The 22,210-nt window shown below is 39.2% G+C and overlaps 1 protein-coding gene across 1 annotated transcript; it reads right to left on the bottom strand.

The window, feature by feature from the left end:
• Positions 1 to 3,371: 3,371 nt before the first annotated feature.
• On the bottom strand, positions 3,372 to 5,486 carry LOC138720692 (uncharacterized). The gene is given in 4 exon segments (XM_069857038.1): positions 3,372 to 3,455; positions 4,648 to 4,781; positions 4,854 to 4,952; positions 4,955 to 5,486. Coding segments are annotated over 4 exon segments (849 nt in total).
• Between the last annotated feature and the right edge of the window lie 16,724 nt (positions 5,487 to 22,210).

Below are 22,210 nucleotides of genomic sequence, written 5' to 3'. Positions count from 1 at the left end.
AGTCTTAGATATAGAAAAGTAGGTCCAGCAGTTGGGAACCTTGTAAACAGGTTTTCAAAGGCCTTTTAATTCATGTATTGCTACAGTATTGTAGAGCTCTTAATAGGAACTTTTTGTGCTCCAGGTTATTACTACCAGGTAACAGACCACAGTAACAGCCTCTTGTAAATCATTTTTCCATGTCTTTTGCTTATGCTTTTGATAGGTGGTGAGACCTGCTGAAGAGGCTGCTTCCATGCTGTCCACTTCCATTAACCCAGATCAGTGCATCAAAGTTCTTTGTCCAATTATTCAAACTGCAGATTACCCCATTAATCTAGCAGCAATCAAAGTGCAAACAAAAGTAATAGAAAGAGGGGCTTGCTGGCTTAAGAGGCTCTGCATGCTACCAGGTGTGGAAGCACTGCCATATCCCTGTCTTCCACAGGATGGAGCCTGGGCACTGCTAGTCGAGAGTTAGGTTGACAGGTCACTCTGGAGCTGGTGTATCGTGACCCGTATTTGAGCACAGTGTGTGTGTGAAGTGCTGTACAGTACCCCTACTAAAAGTGCCAAATCAGTAACTTTGACATTCCTGAACCCTGTTGGAAACTTTGCAACATTAACTGCGTCACAGCTAATGTGTTAGTTTAGCTTAACCTCCTGGAAATAAACCAGGGCAGTTCTGGGGTCACCATCCCTGGAGGGCTTCAAAAACAACCCAGATGTGGCATGATGCTCTGATTCGATATGGACGGTTGCCCTCCCCTCATGCCCAACACACCCACAGGCACTGCAGACATTGGCAAAATTTTAACGACAGCACTCGCACCGTACGATCGAGAAGCAACGGCGATGCTGACTGTCCTCAGTGTTTCCCAGCCCTTGCCCAAGTGTCAGTTTCATTTTAAAGACAAAGCTATAAAAATGCACAGTCTTCTCCCAAGATACTGTACGCTATTCAGCAGGTTAAAAACTGAAAAAAATCTTGCATTAAAAAAGTCCTTACATTATGTCATGGTCCACTTATAAGCAGATGTGTGATGGTTCATTTCATTTATGATTTCAGAGTGCAAATAATTCAAAGTCAAGGGAGTCAAATTTCAATCGAAACTGGCGCTTTATTAATTGTGCTCATAAAGCGACTTATGATAGAAAGAGACAGAGAACAAGGAAAGAGATGGGGAGAAGAGGGAAGGAAAAGGGGCTTATAGCTACCACCACTGGTCCGCTGATGTCCGTCGTCTCTGGGAATCCCGGTCCAGAAGTCGTTCCACTGTTTCGGTCTTTGATAGAGATGATCCCACGGTAGGGAGGTCTTCTTCTGTCTCGGTCTTCTGTTCCCCCCTAATTCAGCTGCTCCGGAGCTGTCTTTTATGCTAGTCAATACACCTGTGACCCACCTTTGCCTGTGGAGATGTGCCGCTCTCCACCTATCAGGCCACACATGCCAAGAGAGGAGTGTCTGCAGGTCTCCTCCCCTTGCGCATGCGCTCCTTCTGGTGGCGGTGGCTGACCTGGGGTCCCCCGATGAAGGCCAGTAGTCATCATCACCTTGTGTGCATGCTCTGTTGGCTATGGGTCTGTGGTAAGCTCCGTCATTAATCTTCCTGTCTTTTCCTCCTTGCTTCATGGATCTTTCACAATGGTAGGGAGCAAGGAGGCTTGAAGACAGGTCCAAAACTTTTTTGAGATAAGGAGGAAGGTACAGGTAGTTAAGTACAAAGCATTTGTTCCGTACCAGCTCTGGCCGTTTTTCTGAGTCCTGCCTTTCTGATTTATACAGTCAAGTTCTGAGGCTAAAAATGAGAAAATGTTGAGACAGAAATCGATCCTTTGACAGACTCTTACACCACCCGGTGGCTCAACATTTGTCCTCAGGATCGGTTGTCTTTGGGACAAGTTGTCTTCAGGACCACATGGCAGTAGCAGTCAGAGAGAAAAAGAGAGGGAAGAGGAGAGAGAGAGAGACCAGGAGGAAAAGGGAGGAAAGATTTTTGCATTACTTTTTGCCTTACAACCCGTTCAACATCGATAAATTTTGCTATGTCTCTGTTGGATATGACACTCAAGGACCTCTGTGTGACACTCAAGGGGGTTTGTGTATTGAATGTAGATGACAAAAGTCTCATTTGCTTTATCATTCGCCAATTAAGAATATACAGTATCACAGACAGAGTGAATAGGGAAAGAATCAGAAGAACTACAATAGGGTGACACAGCTTGTTCAGGATGAGGCAACAACCCGAAAAGCATATCCCACCAATTATGTTCTCCATCCCTTGTCACTCTTTTCACAATTTGTTGTAATTTGTCCACACTATGGTGAATTGTTATCAGAGTTTTTTGCCCGTTTTTCTTAATCTCCTCTAATATTTGGATATAATCTTAATGTTGTAATAATTCCTTTGTTTGAGTCACATTCATTCCTATAGGTGCAGGCATTAACTCCTGAATCAATGTGAGGTTAGATTTTAGAATTTGGTGGGAAGTGACTGGAGCTGAGTAGGAAAAGTCACATCCTGTGATTTCAGTAAAATTACAAACACAAAAATTCATGTGATTATTGGTATAAGCTATTGCATTCTCTACTGCTATATTATTGCAAACAGTTCTCAAGAATATACAAACTTTCCAGTGGAAGTTATTACAGTTTTTGGGTCAAATTCAGGACGAGCTTCAAAATGGCAAACCTTTTGGTCAGTGTCTAGGCAAAGATCTTGTTGGTGTTCTGTTGCCGTTACTTTAAGAAATAAATCCTAGTTGTTCCCACACAACACAGGATTCCAGGTCTACTGTTTGCCATTTATCATTCACCTTTTGGGCCCATGCTCTGTGCTTGAAAGGACAGAGTATAGTTCCATTGTGATTCAAGCCTAATGTGAAAACAGGATAAATCAAAGATACTGAAGCATTGTGAATGGTTAACACATAAGCTGTGACAGTGTTCTTAATAGGATCATAGGTAAAATTTACCAACTTCCACCGAGGCTGGAGGTTCTTTTCAAAATCATTAGCATTATCTCAAATTATTTTTTGGATTTCTGTAAGAAAAGTACCTTCTTCACCTTCTCTAATGATTGATGCAGCCACTGATTGCATCCACAATTGAGCCTGGATGCAACTGAGAGCCAAAGAAATATTACTTTGGGTTACACCGAATGTGTCTAGAATTAGTTCATGATCTTTTACATTCACCTTTTCCCATTTTGGTAATACGTTGGACAGTAGCCACTGCTGCGTTCCCAAAGCCAAACGGGAAGATTGTAAAGGTTGTTTTATTTTTGCCAAATCAAAAGTTGTAGCGGCCAATTTGTTTAATAATACCTCTGAATCAATGCTTTTCAGAACCCCCAATCCACTTCCCAAAACACCAGTCAGGTCTCTCGATACTAATCTTCGAGAAGATCTACGTAGCCAGGTGGTCCATCCCGCATAAGAGATGCATAAGAAGGGAGAACAGGCAGGTTGAACTTCTGAAACATTATTTTGCATCAACAATTCAACCCTTTTGAGAGACCATTCTGGTTTAAATAAGTGTTGCTGACCGGTGTTTCCAGTTACAAATGGTCCAACCTCATAAATCATTGGTCGAAGTGTTGATTTGGGAGGGACTGTAGGTGTTAAAACTTCTATCATTAATTCCCCCCAATGTCTGGTGTTATTTTTTCCACACCTGACCTTATGAGAAAATTTTATTGCAGTAAAATTTAACGAACAGTCCAAATTTTGTGTTCTGCATGATTAAATAAGACCATGTGGTCCAATGCTATAGCTGTTTGCTGGCTCAGCGAGGGATTCAGCCATTAGTTGGCATCTTATGTAAATGTCATTACCTGGAGTAACAACAAAAGGAGAAACTGTTTCCTTGTTATTTAAAACGAGGGAAGTGTCTCTGCCTCGGTGTGTGAGTATTGCAACAAGTTTTGGTTTAGTTACAACATTCATCGGAAATTTTTGAATTAAACCTAATAGTTTTGGTTTAGTTTTTGGGTCAGCTCTCCAATCACACATCACAGAGATAGAACTAAACATAGTAAAATTGAGCCAGCAACCACCTTGTTCTTTTCTGCAAGATTTGTTAACTTCTATATTAACGTCACTCAGGTCCAAAGAAGTATTGTTGCTAGTAAATTTCTGGCGGCAACACAAAGTAAACCTATTTTGCCTAATATATTCCCAATTCTTAGCAGGGCATATTTCTTTTGAAATGCCGGGGTGAATTTTGGATGTCAAGTTGAAATCTAAAAAACTGCCAACAACAGAAATAACAGAGGCCTTTTCAGGTTGAAAACCGAGTTCTACTTTTCTGCACCTCACCTGAATCTTTTCATAAGAGGTGTAATACAGAAAAGTATGAACAACCCAGACAAAATTTCATAAGCCATTTTCAGATTTAAGCCTTCAATTTTTATTTATGTTTCTGCTGTAAAAAATGTTCATGTCCCACAGGGTTCTCCTGCAAAAAATAAAAAATAAAACTGGCTCTTTCCAGGCAAAAGGAGTTAAAATGATGGTATTATCCACCAGGTAAGCCATCGATTAAATCCTTAGGAATTCCCCTTTTAAGCACCAATTAAGTCAGGCTGAAACAGGTTTAGAATGTGACTGTTCTTCGGCAGCTTCTGCAGTTTTACTGGGATAGGGGAATGTATTTTTAACTCTTACGTGTCGGATGCCCGTTGATCTTTCTTCCAAAGGCTCCACAAGACAATATTTCCTACTGTAATCAATTAATGCTCGTGCTACCTCCCGCCATGTCCAGACTTTAGGTCTAGTAAAGGTTCTGTTACCTGGCGCAGCTGGTGTAGAAAAATCGGAGGAATTAGCGTAAGAGTCTGTGATGGTACTGCCTGCATTTCTGCTCTTGTCACCTTTGTGCAGAAAAGCCTCTAACCTCTCCACAGGACCCACAGACGCTATGGTTCTCTGGGTACCTATCCCTGTGGGTTTAAGTGATTCAGGGAGTCCCTTATCAGGGGAGTCATAATTACTGGGTTAATGGGCAACATCATTGGTGATTCACACCCAGGAATTAACTCTCTCTCATATACTATTTGCAGGCAAGCAGGTTTTTGTATGCTTTCTAGTAATTGGTCAGCTGTGCCAGTTATTGCCAAGGGTTCGCCCCTTTCCAGAGGGTTTAACCCCCCAGCCCAGTAAGCAGTACGCTGAGTTAAGGTCCATGGGGACTGGTGATCAGCTGTTGTTAAGAAAACTCCGTGGCCCCAATAACCCTCAGCCTCCGTTTCACTCAATTGATTTTGATAACCCCCAGTTAAAGATACACGCCACACATATTCTCTTTCAGATTCTTTGGTAAGACGCCCATACTCTTTTTTTAACTTTGCCAATTCAGTGGCAGAATAGGGCATTTCCTTGGTGCATATATGGGGGTCTGTGTCCTCCCCATTAATACAAGAATATTCCATTTTGATTAAGGGCCTTAAATGAGGGGAATTTTTATCAAGTTTTCTTGTTTCTTCCAATTCCTTCTGTGGATACATCGGGTTAATTTGACAGACAACTTTTTCCTCAGATCCCGATGATATTATAACCTGTGAATTAGTGTTCTGATAATACAATTTACTTCCAGAACAATTCTTAATTAATGGTTTTCTTTTTCCTTTAATTCTTTTTCCTTTTTCACCAATTCTTTTTCCAGATTGGAAATTGTCATTTGGTGACAGTGCCCCAGGCTTTCTAAGGTATCTGATTCCTTTTTCTGATTGGAAATTGTCCTCTGGTGACAGCGGACCAGGTTTTCTAAGGATTCTATGTTTTTTTCTTCATCACTATGCTGCCTAAGATGGTCATTAATGGCTGCGACCAAGCTGGCACCCAAAACAGCGCAGGCTATTGCACTATTTCTTCCTGGTAGAAAGAACTTAACTTTAGCCCCATTTTGCAATAAAGAAATTTGGTCTATCATACTCTGCAGATCTCTCCAATTTTCTCGAGCTCACTCTTCCCTAATAGGAGAGGGTTGAGCACCATATTTAGGCAAGAATGCAAAAGATGTATCTCTATCCTTAACTGAGAATCCCTATTCTCTTGTTTTCTCGTCGTCTTTCCCTCATCCAGGGACTCAAAACAAAAACGGAAAACAACTCAAAATCACTTGAGAAAGCCACTCACCAACATGGTGATTCTCCTAATCTTCCTCAAGGGTTACAATATCCACAACAATTCAAAATAACTTGAGATCAAGTTACTCACCAACACGGGGATTCTCCTAATCTTCCTCAAAGGTTACGATAGAAAGAGACAGAGAACAAGGAAAGAGTGGGGAAAAGTGGGAAGGAAAAGGGGCTTATAGCTACCACCACGGGTCCACAGATGTCGGTCGACTCTGGGAGTCCCGGTCCAGAAGGTGTTCCCCTGTTTCAGTCTTTGATAGAGGTGATCCCATAGTGGGGCAAGAAAAAGTTGTGGTATAAAGTGGTATAAAAAGACAACACAGCAGTCCTAAGCACTAGAACATATTATAGAAAAAAAAAAAGTACATCCTGTTGCTGAATGTGTTGGGTGAAGAACACACAACAACAATGATTGAAAAATACAGAGATTTTTTTCCACCACATCGCTACAGAAGCAAAAGCTACAGGTAACGTGAAGGGTGTGCAGTGATTTCAGGCAAAGTGCCTCTTCAACTGCTTGTTTGTTGTGCAAACCTGAGACAAACTGCTGTTTTTAAGGTTGCTGTGATGCACTTTCCTCATCTAATAGCTCAGTATTCAATCTCCTTGCAAGCTTAAGAGCACTGTCCCTAAAAAACAGTGCATCTATTGCATCAGAGTATAAAGTGTGCAGCTTGTAATTTAAAACTCTACAGAAAAAGTACAAAATGTAGAATTTTGACAAGATTTATTTCCTAAATTGGTGGAGGTCCGTTGGGGTATTGCAGCATAAGATGGAAAGACCACTTGAAGTTGTTCTGTTTGATGCAGCTGTAGTCTTCCTCACAATATGGAAACACGAAAGCCAGAAGTAGAAGCAGCAGAAGGAAGAACAGAAACGGTAAAGCTGCTCGTAATACCCGGCGGAAGAAGGAGGGAGACTGAGGCGCTGCTCCATTAGCTTGTGGATGGCTTTCACCTCTGAAATAGAGAAAATAAAATTGAGAAAAAGGCACTTTAAGTTATCCCTTTATCCCTCATGGTCTGTACTAGGTGGATCTAAGCTGCCAGTTTCTTTGTCCAGGTAAGGTGGTGGAATTAAAGGAAGATTTAAAATGAAAACTATTTTCTCCAGAATCAAGACAAGCTGAAGTTTCACATTGGAGCAGGGACCCAGGATCAGGACCGCTAAAGGAAAACCATTCACTATGGTGCAACATAGAGCTGGTTGGCAGAGGAGACACTACAGGCAGGCACAAATCACCTCCACCTGCCTGCCAACCAGAGGAACAGCCACTCAGGTTACTACTGGCGCGCAGCTCGCCTCTGCTGTTTTCACTATCCTTCATGAGATCGGGCTAATTAAAATAATAAAATAATAAAATGATACCTTGTGCTGCAGCTGTTTCTGCCACCTGTGTTTCCCCTTACAGTGATCTGTTGAGAGAAATAGGTTTCAGTACTTAGGTTGCAGAAACTAAAAGGAATTTCTCTTTCTCAAAAATACAGTTGTAGATTTCATAGTCCTGTTGTAAATTCCATGATAAGGTATACATGCATATAAAAGGCAAAATGATGACATTTGAGGAACTTTCAGGCTAACTACATCAAAATATGCTATATGCCGACAGCAAAATATTAGAAAAAAATCCTTGTCTTCTTCGCAGCAATATCCACATATTCTCTTTCTCTGAAAATACAGTCATATTTTTACAGACATAGTCCTGTTGAAAATTCTATGATAAGGTATACATGCATATAAAAGGTAAAACAGTTACATTTGGGGAACTTTCTGGCTAAATACATCAAAATATCCTATATGCCGACAGCAAAATATTAGAAAAAAATCCTTGTCTTCTTTGCAGCAGGGCTGGATTTCTCTGTGGCTGGTTCTTAGGCTCCCGAGTCCAAGTTATCTGGAACTTGCAGGAATCTTCTGCTATCCCAAAACATAACCACGCCTTCCACTTTAAAATGCATATTCAAAACTGACAGGAGATGAAGCGCTAGGAGCCGTCTTTCATTGCCCCTCTGTGGGAGCACAGCCCATTGCCTCTTCAGATGTGCATAACCAGCGGCAAATGGATGTTCCAGTTCTCCAGCTTAAAGAAATGTTTCACTATGCACAACCCAAAGGAATTATGAAGGAACAGGTGCAAAAAGGTATTAAAGCAGAGACATTAAATATTTCTTTCTTGTTGCAACGCAAAAAATAAAATCAAAGTCACATACTCTTTAAAATGTTTTCAGTGGCTGGTCTACCGTTTTCAAAATGCTTGCTTTCATTTTGAATGATTTGATGTTAGTTCCAGAGACAGATTCTTTCTGGGGTTCCCTTTAAAGTCAGAGTTCGTTAATGACCTTAATATTCTGCCTTCAAAGGCTTGTTTAGAACACAGTTTACTTGATAATTTTCCTTTTAATAATGTAGGCAGATTTTGCTCCTTCACCACATGCTGGAAATATTTATTTGATCCATTAGGAATTTTAAGACTGCTGTCTGTAGCCAGCACAGGCTTGCAATCTTAATTTCAAAATGTTGACATTAGGTATCAAATCACAGGTATTTGTCTTAGTAAAGCAGTGCATCTGTTTCCAATATTTTGCTGCCTTCTTGGGCAAGATTAGTTACAAAAATAATAACAATTATCTGTTTGTTTCAGATTTTCCTTTAAAAAAATCCCAAAACAGCATAATATATAAATTTATGAATGAAATCTTTTCCTCTTTTTAGGAAAGCTTGGAAAGTGTTTTAAAAGTGTGATAAAAATCAAAGGGAATTTTGTTATTTCTTTCAGAAAGAATGGGATCCGTTCCAGGAACAATGTGTCATCAACACTTGCAAAACAGATCCTAGAACTTTCTCTTCCTTTTCTCTGAATAAATTATAATTGACAGAACAGTCCTTAAATACTGCTTAGCTGAGAAATGCCAATCACTTTTGAATTATTGATTTTATTTTGTCTGGATAATTTCAAGTGGAATTATAGAGAATATTACAATCTTAATTATTTTAAAGATATTAGTCTAAGGACTCGTGAAATACGTAGCATTTTGTTTCATAATGATTATCCTCAAAAAGGAACACTTCACTGTATTAATTTTTAGGCATATATTAATTGTATAGGCTATGTTAACTGAAGATCAGTCTATCTGGCTTCAACTTCACTGTTTTCTTATTACTATATAATTCCTTACACTGTGATTAATCTATTTACTTTGGGAGGGAGAGGAGGGAAGCTAATTACCAATAAAAAGAAAGCAAAAATCACATAGCTAGGCATTTTTTTGTGTGAGGATATGATTTGAGACACTTCTTTTGGTACTGGATAAACTACAACAGATTTGCTATTCTCTGTCTTTCAGCCTTCATATTATTTCCTCTTGTGACCTTCCAAACACAAACATATACTGTTAGCACTGGTATGTACACCCGAGGTCAGGATGCTGTCCACAGGGACTTGAACATGGAGGAAAGGGCTGATGGTAACTTTGTGCAATTTGAAGTCCTTCCCAACAAAGGCACAGAGAGCAAGCAGATGGATGAGATTCTCCCCCTCTGCTTGTGAGGTAGGACTCGGATACTGCATCCTGGTTTGGGACACCCCGTACAGGAAAGATGTTGACAAACCTGAGCGACCTTGGAGGAGGCCACTGAGATAGCGAGCTTGAACACTCACTCTGTGAGAAGTAGTTGCAGGGCTGAGACTAGTTGTCTAGATGGAGCAGAGAGAGCTCCTGAGATCTTTTTGCTGTCCGTAGTCAGCTGCTGTCCCTAGTCAGCTGTTTTCATAGAGAAAATGAAGGACGGCCTTTTTCAGAGAAGCACAGTGCAAGGAAGAGAGACAATAGAAACAAATGGAAGCATGGGAAATTTCAACTTCAGATAAAAAAATTACGCTCAGGAAAAGCAAGCATGGGAATGCTAAAGTATGCTTCTCTCAAATCAGTTAGTTGTTTTTAAAATTCTTTATGTGCACAATCATTTTCTTCTACTTTACCAAGAGCTGTAATGATGGAATAGCCTCTTTATTCACAGGCCCATTGTCCCCTGACAGGCAATCACCTTCCCTGAAATCTCTGTATTTATGGGAAAACAGTGAATTAATAAGAGAAATAGACCTAGTTTCACAGAGTTCTCATTAAGCACAATACTCCACAATTAAATGAGAAGCAGTCCCAGGGAGTGTGCTGCTCCATTCATCTTCTTAAAGATGTTCACATTCCTAACTACCTTGCAGAATTAGATATTTGAAGTGCAATGACACAGGGAGGGCACTAGGGAGCATTGCCTCCACCAGCCATAACTGAGAGTAGTTAGAAATCCAGATTCTCAGCTTCTGCAGATGAAGAACCTGGGACTTATTAACCTGACTTTAAACAGTTATTTAATTCAGCTGAGATTGTGCCAAGATTGTTCTATTTCCTCATGAAACAGCCTTCCCAATATTTGCACCAGGTGGACAGCAATATGCATCTTTCAAGGCGAGTTTGTTACTAGGCAATTTGTCAACATTTTGCTCTCACAAAAAAACAGCTGTCTTTTCTCTGTTATATTTTGGGTTACCGCTTCACCTTCCAATAAGCACAAGAACACTTCTCCAGGAGCATGAAAGTAATCACACTGTTAAACAGGGAGATGTGGTACCCAGGCATACAGATATCAGCTACTATGCCAGAAAGATTTTCCCACACAAGTATTCTTGTAGACCTCAAGACTGCTTGCATATGAAGTTTGGTGAACTCATTTCCAGCAATACAAAGTCTCCTATCCCCACAGTCATTACTGTATTAGATATTGGTGATCTCCTCCATGAGGAGAGGAATATATGCACATACCATTGCCATGCCAGGTCCCTGAGACTTTTGAGTCAAATGCTGACAGAGTTTAGTTTGAGCAGAGGCACAAGGTTGTGAACTGAGGTAACTGAGTTGGATGGGTTGGCAGGAAGGAGACCGCAGGATATTGAATGCCTACCAGGTTTTCAGCACAAAGATCTAGTCAAAGACTTTGTTTTGCCTCATGCACAAATTTGAAATTGTCTCTAAATACTTCTACATTTTTGCCTCCTGTTTTCAGATTTTAAAACAGAGTTCTGGTGCTTAATTTAATGTCATTGGAGCAAACAGACATATTTGCATTTCTGAGAAAGAGCAAAAAGATCAAGATATTGGTTTAATATCTGCAGAGGTCAATGCAGTCTCAATCTGAATGTGAGGGCTATATGGCTTCCCACTTTTTTCTTGTAGATACTGGGGAAACAAACTTAGAGCAATGCTAGTGGCCTAGATGCAGCAACAGCAAAGTGTCTCTCTCCATCATAGAATTCTTCTACCCCAGAAAATAAGCATGATTTCTTTTTATTCCACAATTACAAATTTTTACCTGCCTCCATAATGAGTCAATTTGACTGTCAAGGTCCTTTATTTTGTACATTTGACCCATTAGCAGTTAGGAGATTCAACAGTGCCTCTTTTAGGGATCCAGCCACACCAGGTCAACCTTGGTTACCTAGCCTTTGCAGGTTTTAATAACTTTCTGTACTGTTTTTTCTCATTGGAATTACCCTTCTTGATCTAGTCCCAGTCACCTTTTTTTTTCATTTTTGACTACTCTAACTCTGCAAGAAACTTTACTGACACACAGAAGATCTGAGTTTAACACTAGATCTGTTTTCTACATGTATTGTGCTTTTGGTTCCTCTGCAACTTCCAGGACACAAAACTCTTATTTTCTCCAGATACTCTTTCAAGCTTAATAAACTTCAGAACCATCAATAATTTATTTTGCTCCTCACCCTGTCCTTCTCTTCCACAGTTACTTTGAAAAGGGAAGAATTTCTGGCAGCATCTATTAGACCCAGTTTTCCCTGGAGACCACTTTCCTTTTGAATGCCATTACTCCTATCTAAGATTTGAAAAAATACCCTCCTTTTAATAACATCTTCCCAAACTTATGTTAGCAAGACCACGTCAGAAGTCTTGAAACCTAACAGGCTGAATATGAGTCAATGGGTACAGGCTGCACTTTACCAGAGATACTTGTTCTTTATTTGTCCTTGTGTTTTGTGACTCACAAGGCTGTACTGCCATCAGAAAAACAAGAACCAGCACAAAGCTATCTTTTTTTTTTTAATGATTTTCTATTTGATGAGGTATATGAGAAATATGAACAGAAATCATTGACTTCTCTCCTTGTAAGCATTATAGTTGTCCCAAAGATCTCACACATGTACGGAAATAGATATTTGTTGCTTTAGCAAAACAAAACCTTTGAGCTCTGTCTACTACTGCCTGAAGAGAGTGTAGACTTTACCTTCTTCTTCCATGTCTCTCCTCTCAAGACCATGTCATGGTAACTCAGTAATAGGAAGTGAAGGCTGGCCTGCCTTTTTCTCTTCTTCTAGCATTTAACTGGTAGTTCCATAAACCATCTAGAAACTGAAAGCAAAATATAACAGAAATACCTCCCATATAGAAACAGTTATACACCGTCTTCCTTCATATTTTATAGTTCTTAAATCCTGAAAATAAACACAAGCACAGCTTATCTGTGTCATCAGCTTTAGGATAGGTACCAGCAGAAAATTAAGTTTCTTGGAATGTTTTGATGTAAGGAAACCTTCCATATCTGTACCAGCTGTGCTGCTTAGTAAAAAAACACATTCATCTTGGGTGTAGAGTGCATTTGAGAATTGTGGGAGGCAGTTTGACCTGAGGAGGTTGTTTCTGTCCTTCTCTGCCAAATAGATACGTCAAGGCTAAACCCATGAACAACCTTGAGATCTGTGGATAAATGAGGAGACTTACTCCACCTGGATCCCCCTGAGTATAGCACTTGCACAGTGATAACGCAGAGCTCAGGGGAAGAAGTACGTTCCTTGTACTTGCGAGTCCCTGCTAAGTTCTTTACAGATAACCTCACCAAGGGATGTAGACATTATAGCTGTTTTGTTCATGGATAATATGTTTTCTAGATCATAGTTCAGGAACAGCTCCCCAGGAAACAAGGGATGTACTGATGTAAATTTGCCCATCACCATTACAAAGACATTGCCTCAGCTCAGCAGGAAAAACGTGTTTGATATAGTGTGTGCTTAAAAGAAAGTTGCCCCATTGAGGCTATATAGAATTAAAAAAAATGGAGTCCACTTAGGAAAAAAAGTAAAAAAAATATTCTTCTCTATAAAACCTCATTTTCATGTTATGAAACATGAAACATAATAGGCAAAGTTTAGTGGGTTTTATTTTTTACTTTTTGAAAAAAAACAGAACATTATATGATTTATTTTCAGTATAAGCATGTACCTCTCAACCATCTTCAAACCACAATTAGATAAGTTTACTCCCTCTTATTATGGAAAAGTAGAGTAAGCTACATAATAGCCAGGAATGCTGGGATACAACTGCCTGCATAAAAGATTGGTGGTGCAACTCCCTTCCTTGGGCCACTTGCTGGTCCAGGATAAGTCAGGCATCTGGGGGAAAGAATTCCCGTTATATAAATGTAGTAAGTTGGAACACTAAGGTACTTGCTTAGTGTACCTGAAACTGCTGTGCTTAGTAAAGGACTCTCGGGAAAGGGGACACTATCCATCTATAAACAGTGACTAAGTCAAACTTTTGCAATCCTGTAAATAATGTTTCTATTTGAGATGCTTTAAGCTTTCTGGAACTTCACTGGGCTGTATCCAGCATTTCCCATGGAGTTGGAGGAAGAAAAGACCTCCACAGTAGTTAGACCCATTGTGCCTTCTAAAACCCAAATACAATCCAATTTCAAGACTCGACTTTTGGGGAAACTCACCTCTGACATGACACTGATCATGCACTATTTTATTATCTTCCCTTATGAATTATTCTTCCCTTTTCCTTCACTCTAGTTTTCTTCTGCCATAAATCTTGCTTACAGTTTTCTTGCTCCACTTCTCACATTCATGTTCCTACTGCTGTTGCAATGTTTGAGGCTGCCTTCTGTACCACTGGAAAGCAATGCAAGATCTTACTGAATTGCAGGAGCACCTGAGGAACCAAGATGTTCAAGAGATGGTTTTTTTGAGCATTCTGGCATGGTCACATTGGTGATGCTCATGACAGGGTTCAGTCACAGGATGATGCAAACCTCCATTGGTTTCAGGGATTTCTGATAAATCCATAGAAAAATCAAGTTCTAGAAAGGGAAGGCAGTTTCTCTATCCTGCTCCTTCAGTCAGATCAGTTTGTATCAGACCTATCAAAGATGAAAAATATTTGCTCCATAATGCAAACTGATTTTGTCTGAAAAGTCTACTGGACGTTCCTTGTGTTGATCTATTCTGGCAAAGTGGATACTGTCTCTAGTGTCAGCTTAGGCCTACATTTTGCTTCCTGGAGGGGACAATGTTGAGGAATACTTTGTACTTCTTAATTATTCTCTGGCTGATTGTCTCCTGGGACAAAATTCAATTTGTTCTTATACTTCTGTAACATAAAGAGAGTTTAGGGTTTAGGAAGAAAGTTCAGGTGTTTTCCTTCTCTATGTCAAATAACAAGATTGAACAAGGAGACATCACCAGCACTTAAAAAGCAAGAAGTCACCATTCCCTAAGAAGCCTCCAACTTCCTGAAAATCAGTGATTTAAGAGCTTAATTAAAGCACTTTTGAAAAGGAGCTGCTATTCGTAAATCACTTAGACCAGTCATGAAATCACTCCCTCTTCCATCTTCCATTCTCTATTTATCTGTGCCAGAATTTTGCTGAGTTGGTATTCCCTGCACCAACAATTATCATTGAGATGTTGAAATGCAAACAATCAAATAAAAAAAAAAAAGTGGAAGCTTTTGTATTCTGCGCATCAAATATGTGACTTAAAACCAGCTCACTATGCAAATCAGGATTAGCACTAAAGTGTGTTCAAAATGACAAGTCCTTGAGTGAATGCACAAATTGCAGCTGAAACAACCTCTGTTAAAGTAATGCCACTGACCATTAAATCTACATGACTGTCTCTTTCACACAAAGCCAAGAATGTAGTTTTAGTCATGAGGGATTAGAAACCCTTCCTCCCTTCCTTTTTTATTCTTTTTTCCAGATGAAAATCTAAATAATCATAGTAGAGGCAGGTTAGTTCATAAACCATAGAGAATGCAAACAATACATCCACGGCAATTTTGCTAATATTAATTCACATCTAAATATTGAACCTTCAGATTACTCCTATTTCTTCTCCCCAGACTCAGGAGAACTATGTCTGACATGCAGTTCTTTGCCTAATTACAGCCACTTCCTGAATGATATAAGCACTGTTCCACAAGCAATTTGCAACATCCACTAATATACATACAACAATGACTAGAGCCACCATAAATCATCTTCCATGGTAAAGTGCATGTGCTGAACATGATTTTAGCAAAGTACTGCAAAAAAATTTCCAGTCCCCAATGCTACTGTTACCCAAGAGAAAAAAAGGGCCTAAACTAATTCCTTTGTAGTTATTTCAAGAGGCTTTGGGTTAGCCCATATTTAGCTTGTGATTTCTATAGGTACAAGAAATAGGCTGAAATTGAAAATGTGTTGGAAGCACAATATAAGTTTACCACTTAGAAATTTTTTAACTGGTTGACCTCTGGGATTATTTAATGAATCACCCCATTACTAACTGTTTAAATGTTGAATAGATGAATTAATCTTCTTATTTGTCCTTAAATAGTCATCACACCACTTTTAATGAATGTCTGGTTACTGGTTATTGCTTGGAGGTACAGTGAAATAGATAGATAAATAATCATGGTTAAAGCCTTCATGTCACTAAAGCTATGAAGAAAAGTTTAGTTGATTATGTACTTATGGCCTAAAAAACCCCCCAAAATTTCACACACTCTGTATTATTAGTAAACAAGTTACCGTTCTAGCATATATGTATTTTTTTCTGTTCAGTATTCTGAGTAAACAGATATATTTAATAGAATCTATACTTTGGTTTTGAAGAAGTAATTATTATTTTTAAATGTAGATGAGTTGAAAGTGAAAATAAACCTACTCTGCAGAAATACATTGCCTGGAATGATAGTTTTAAAATGGGAAAAAAGTCACGACACTTCTTTCAATAGTTTTAAATAAGTGCAGAAGACTTATTATATTTAAAACAACATGCACCTATTGACTGTACTACTATAACATTTTATATATTTCATGATAAATTATGAAAAATTAATTAAAACTTTAAAATGCTTTCTTTTAAAATTTGTTTTGGTTTTGATATTGAAAAGTGCAAGCAGAGGTTTTTTTATTTATTTAATGGTAAATCTCTGAAAGAAAATCAGTTACGTTTATCTCACCATTAAAATGCAGGTGACCAACACAAAAGAACAAAATCTTAAATTCCAGTGGTTATCATGATTTATTCCTAGCTACATTATTTGAAAGTTGTGGTCGTGATTGTCAGTGACAGACAGTCTGGTGATGGGGAAAGTAGTTTTGGTGTTCAGAAGGAGATTTTCTTTCTTAGGTGCACTAATCTTTTGGCCGTGATTGTCTCATGCTAATTAGACTTGCCCCTGGCTTTGAAGAAGCTGTCATTGAAGACTTTCCTGAACTTGTTCGCTCTAACTGGCAATCACTGTCTTTCACCCTGCCTCACATTAAAACACTCACTTTCAGTTATACCTATTGTGGTCTGCACAGCAATTGGATTTATCTCAAACGCAGTGTGTTTCTGTCTGTCTAGCACACATTCTTCACCGGTTGTGGAATCCAGACATTTACTATTTGTGAAGTTGTCATGAATGCATGGGGAAAACCTGAAAAAATGATGATGAAATGTCCATCCTGTGCTGGTTCCTGTAACTCATAACACTGAATGCTTTCTATGTAATATAACTAATTCAAAACATATTTATGGATAATAATGTCATGCTTTACCAGAAAAAAAAATTTATACCATCCTCTCATTCATTTCAATGGGATAAAGAAGCAATAAAACACTGAGGTAAAATGTGTCTTTTTTTGGACATAGGAGTAGAAAAAATGTGTAGGTGTGCTTATGTCTTTACCAGTTTTGGTGTGCTGCTTAACTGGGCAAACAGTCTTCACATATCCATGCAAAAAAGATGGGCCAAAAATTTAGGATTACACTAATACAGTTTAGACAGAACCTCATCTTGAAAGGGTGGTGATGAAATATTCTGTTAGCACCTATCTTACTAATTATCAGATGTAATAAGGAAAACCATGCAAAATGGAATGCCTGGTTCCCTAGTGACCACTGGTATTTTTTGCTATAATAAGAGATTACAATCTAATGTGGTAGTAAGACATGACAGTAATTCCATCTGTTTAATGCTGATTTAGAAACCTATCAAGGCTCATTCTTAGAGCTGCAGTCAGGAATCTCACAGAAGATTTGGAGAATTACGCATGGGGAAATGGCCTCAGATGTTCCAAATGCTGGCTGCAAGCCTGTAAACATGTTACTTTTACCCCTTTAATGTTTTTCCTTTTACTAAATAACTTCATTAAATTCACGAAGATGGTATACTCTCTGGGCAATTTGTGTTGTAAACAGAATAAATTATTTGTGTGCAGAGAGATTCTGGATAGTGATTGGAATTGGATATAACAGATGTCAAATTAACATTTGGCTGCTGAGATGATAGATGAGTGATTGCAGCATGGGAGCATTAGGCAAGCTGATAATGGGATTCCTAAAACATGCTGCTGTCATTTCAGATTGCTGGACTAAAAGAGCACCCTGACTGAATATAGCAGTGAAATAGAGAGGAAAGGTATGTCGTATTCAGTAATTTTCCATAGTATTCAGTAATGTTCAATAATATTCAGTCAGGTTCAGCATTTCATTAACTGACATATGATAACCAAACCCAGGACATGTAAGATTTCTGTTTAAGTAAGTACTGATACATTTTCCAAAGTAAATCAAAACCAAAAAATATAAACTATGAAAGAGTGTTTAGAAAGCTTCCCTTAATCAATAGGTACTGATGTTTTTAAAGATATATAGAGAACATAATAAAGTAAAATAAAATATTTTCATTTGGAAGTGACCTACGATGATCATCTGGTCCAGCTGCCTGACTACTTCAAGGCTAATATGATACTTTTAATTGGCGTAAAACTAAGAAAGTGACTTGGTCAAGTGGAGCAGCATGATTTTATGTGTCTAAAGATTCAATTGGTCTGTCTTTGAGCAGCTTCTAAGCAGGCAATATCTTGATCTTGAGTGGGATCTCTAAGATCTGATGTGATCTCAGATTTCTGTGATAACTGAGGAAGTTATCTAGAGTTGAAGCTTACTGAACTTTCCCATCATCCAGTAAATCGCTCCCTTTTTCCAGAAGGAAGTTCATCCCAAAACAAATGATACAGAGTAGTGAAAATGCTTGATGAGTTTTTAGATTATTCTTTTTTCTTAAACTGAAATTTTCAACCCATTAGATATGATTCTTTATGACTTAGGGTCAAACTTGTATAGCTGCAGATTTGCTTTCCTGATTAGTTTACCCCAGAGCAGAATGGGAAAGGAAGCCATCCAGGGTATTCACCAGCAGGTTGCTACCACTAAAATTTATATCCTGATATGTATCCACAGGAAAGCTCTGTCTAACAAAACACTTGCAATTCAAGAAGACTCCATCACAGTAAGGATGAAACGTCAAAACTGAATATTTATTCCTTTCTACTTAAATTTAACTTATTGGGTCACTTCCACAATGTTGACCTTGCTCCACCAAGCGCAGCTGCCACGGGTGAATTTCCCCACTGGTGTCTGAAACCAGTGCAAGAGGGAGATGCCCTGCAGCCCAGATTCTGGGTGGCAGAATGTGTGCACTGGGGCTCTGCTGGGAGGCAGCATCAGTCATGGCTGGTACAGAGCTTGGAGCAGCCTTCATTTGCTGCCCAGTGACCATTGTGATACTCTTGTCTTTCAGGCTGGGCACCAGTGCCCTCCCTGCTCATCCTGCCTGCTCACCCTGCCCACACAAATTGCTGCATCCGGCTTTTCTGATGTGTCAGGCACCTGTTTGCCTGCTCCTGTTTGCATCACTTCCTAGGGATCATTTAAATCTCCAACAGCTGCTACCAGGACCATCCCTTGGTGTTGGCCACCACATGGCAGCTGCTTCTTCCAGCAGTCAGAAGCTGCCCACCCCTCAAGACCTCGTGGGTTTCCTGGGCTTCCCCAGCTAAAAAAACTGCCTTTTTGCCTGGATCTAGTGCCTGGCTGCAGAACTTGCTGCCTCTACTGCCAATTCTCGCTTACTGATCATTGCTTCTAGCTTTGCCAGAGTTACCCCAAATCTTGTGTTGGAGCAATCCAGCATCTACCTGAAATGTTACTTTAAAGTCTGCTTAATCCATATCCAGATCATTTAGAATATTTTATTTTTTAATTTATAGTTGGAACTTCGCTCCACTTAGTGGAAATCTCTCCCTTTCAGTCTGCTGTCTACTAAATGCCCTGGAAAAACATAACAAAAAGGCAACTTACTGGTCTGTTCCAGATTCTAAATTCAATCCTGATATTCTTTTATCTAGCCATACCATTTGCCAGGATGTTGTCGTTTGTAGATACACACGCCGCATGCTTTTAGCTAGGAAGTGGGTCGGGGAGGAGGAATGGGTGATGGAGAAACAGGGACAGGGTGGGTAACTATTTTGATTTCTAATCAGGAATTGTACTTAAATGGCCTTTCTGAAACCATGTATCACCACTAAATACTTCTTAAAATTGTTCTGCAGCTATAGAAAAAGAAAGGTGGTGCTGGAAATGTTGGAATGCAATTTTTTGGGTTCCATTATGATAGATATTGGGAAAAAAAAGGAAGTTTTGAAGGTTGTTTTTGAGCAAGGACAAAGCATAGCTGGGACAATGGGTAAAAATAGTTCATAAGAACGGCTACTTTGGGACTGACTAGCTGTACTTGATACCTTATTTTATAGTTTTGTCTCTAGTTCCAGCTGGAAGCATGCTGGTTCTGGGAAGGCTAGGAGGGACCTCTGCTTCTCTGGCAAACAGTCTCACTACCAATAGCAGTATGTCTGCTGGTGTATTTCCATTAACTCAACTGCCACATTCTGGCTCAGTCCCTACAAAGCCAGCAGAGAAATTATCCACAGCTCAGAACCAGCTGGAAGCAAGCCCTCCTCATAGCAAAGCCCCTCAACTCAGGGAGATTCTCTAAGCTATCAATAGCAAAGTCACTTTCTTCCTCTCTCCCATGCCAAGAAAGCTAAGGAGGCAGCTAAATTCCAAACAACTTACTCCTGACTCTCTTTGTGGTGCAAGCTCAGATTCATATCTGGAAAGGGAAAACAACAGTTGGGGCACTACCAGCACCAGTGATGGCCACTGCTATGTTTCTGCCAGCGAAAATGGGATTTTAAAAAGAGAGGAAATTGTGTAAAACTTGTTAAAGCATAATTTCTGGTATCTATAACACCTCTGACCACACAAATGAAGTACCAGTTCCAAAGCCCCTCTTGGGGATTATTCATTGCACTTTTGAAAATGTAGTTTCTTTAAGGCAAAAGAATGAGGTCTCTTAATATTAATTCTTCTCTTTATCCTTTTCTACCATTGATTCACCTTCCCTGGAGGTGTTTCAGGCACAGGTGGATGAGGTGCTAAGGGGCATGGTTTAGTGTTTGATAGGAATGGTTGGACTCGATGATCCGGTGGGTCTCTTCCAACCTGGTTATTCTATGATTCTATGATTTTTATCCTTTTGTTTTCATTGCGTCTTTTGCTTCATTGATATTCAACAAGATTATCTCCTTATAAATTTTAAATAAAGTTGGAAATAAGCTCTTGGCTTCTGTCCCTTAGCACAGAGCCCAAATATTCTCAATTAATCAAAGAGATAAAGGTAGATTAAAACAACAGGTGAAATGAACTATGTGTATAAAGAGAAGAAAGTATAACTGTACTGAACAGGTACAATAGACTTGCAAGGCACAGTGTGTTTGCCATCAGGGCACTACCCTGGTTTTATCTCACATTACAACAAAATGTTGGAGATTTAATAGTTCTCAATGCATCACACAATGACACTTATTCATCACTCATGCAGATTAATATCTTATGCTAAGATTTTTATTGCTGCAGATGGGTTATTGAAAAATGTTTCCTGCATGATTGTTACTTTAAGTAACAATATAGTTTAAGTACTTTTTTTTTTACTTTAAGGAACAAATCATAGAGACCCTTTTAATTGGTAGAAACTTGCCTTTTTCCTCTCTCTCACAATAAAGTCATTCTTCTAGTACAGTAACTTGTGCTAGGAATGCTACAGGGACAAAGTGGCTTTATAAACTTCCAGCACAGTAATAAAGTCTTGTATTAGAGATGGGAAAGATTCTGATTTCCCCATAGCCCCAAACAAGCCATAGTCACCATTTTCTTTTCAGTTCCTTCATCTGCCTTCTTCCAACCAACATACACTTAGGTATGCAGGTGTCCAGAGGTTACCTTGTGCAAGCTTATGCCCGATTCTCACTCTGACAGAGGACTCAAGAAATTGCATTGACACTGATAGGAATTTGCCTTCTTTTATAGCAATCTGAAGACCCATGAACACAGGCAATGACCCTCTTCAAGTCATCTTTTAAGTTTCTTCTGTAACTTGCATAGTTTTGTTTGTCCTTCCAGCTTGACAGATGTTGCACATGAGATCACTAACTGAATGTTGCTGTTAGCACTACAGAACTTTTTTAATAATGTTAAATTAAAGAGCTTCCCAAGACTGCAAACACATTGACCTGAATCAATGTATGTTTTATAAATCAAAATATCCTAGACAGCTGCAGCAAAATTTATCATCATTGAACTTGTACCCAAGTCCCCAGGTATTAAGGCCAGATCCTTTTGGCTGAGTGGCTCAGGGCAAACAGGGAGATTTGATTCACTCCATTTTACTGTTGATACAGCAGGTCCTTCTTTAAGACTGGTGGTAGATCCATGTGCTAATAGAAACACATCCAGACAGCAGTTCATCCTATTCTAAAATAAACATTTGATTTTCTAATGAAAGAGGAGGGCCCCATATAACTAATTTTAGCCCCACTGCCCAGCTTCCAGACAGATAAATTGTGGTAAAATAATCAAAATTTTAAA

Source organism: Phaenicophaeus curvirostris, chromosome 5 (genome assembly GCF_032191515.1).
Source record: "Phaenicophaeus curvirostris isolate KB17595 chromosome 5, BPBGC_Pcur_1.0, whole genome shotgun sequence".
NCBI lineage: Eukaryota > Metazoa > Chordata > Aves > Cuculiformes > Cuculidae > Phaenicophaeus > Phaenicophaeus curvirostris.
This window is presented reverse-complemented; position numbering and strand designations above follow the sequence as displayed.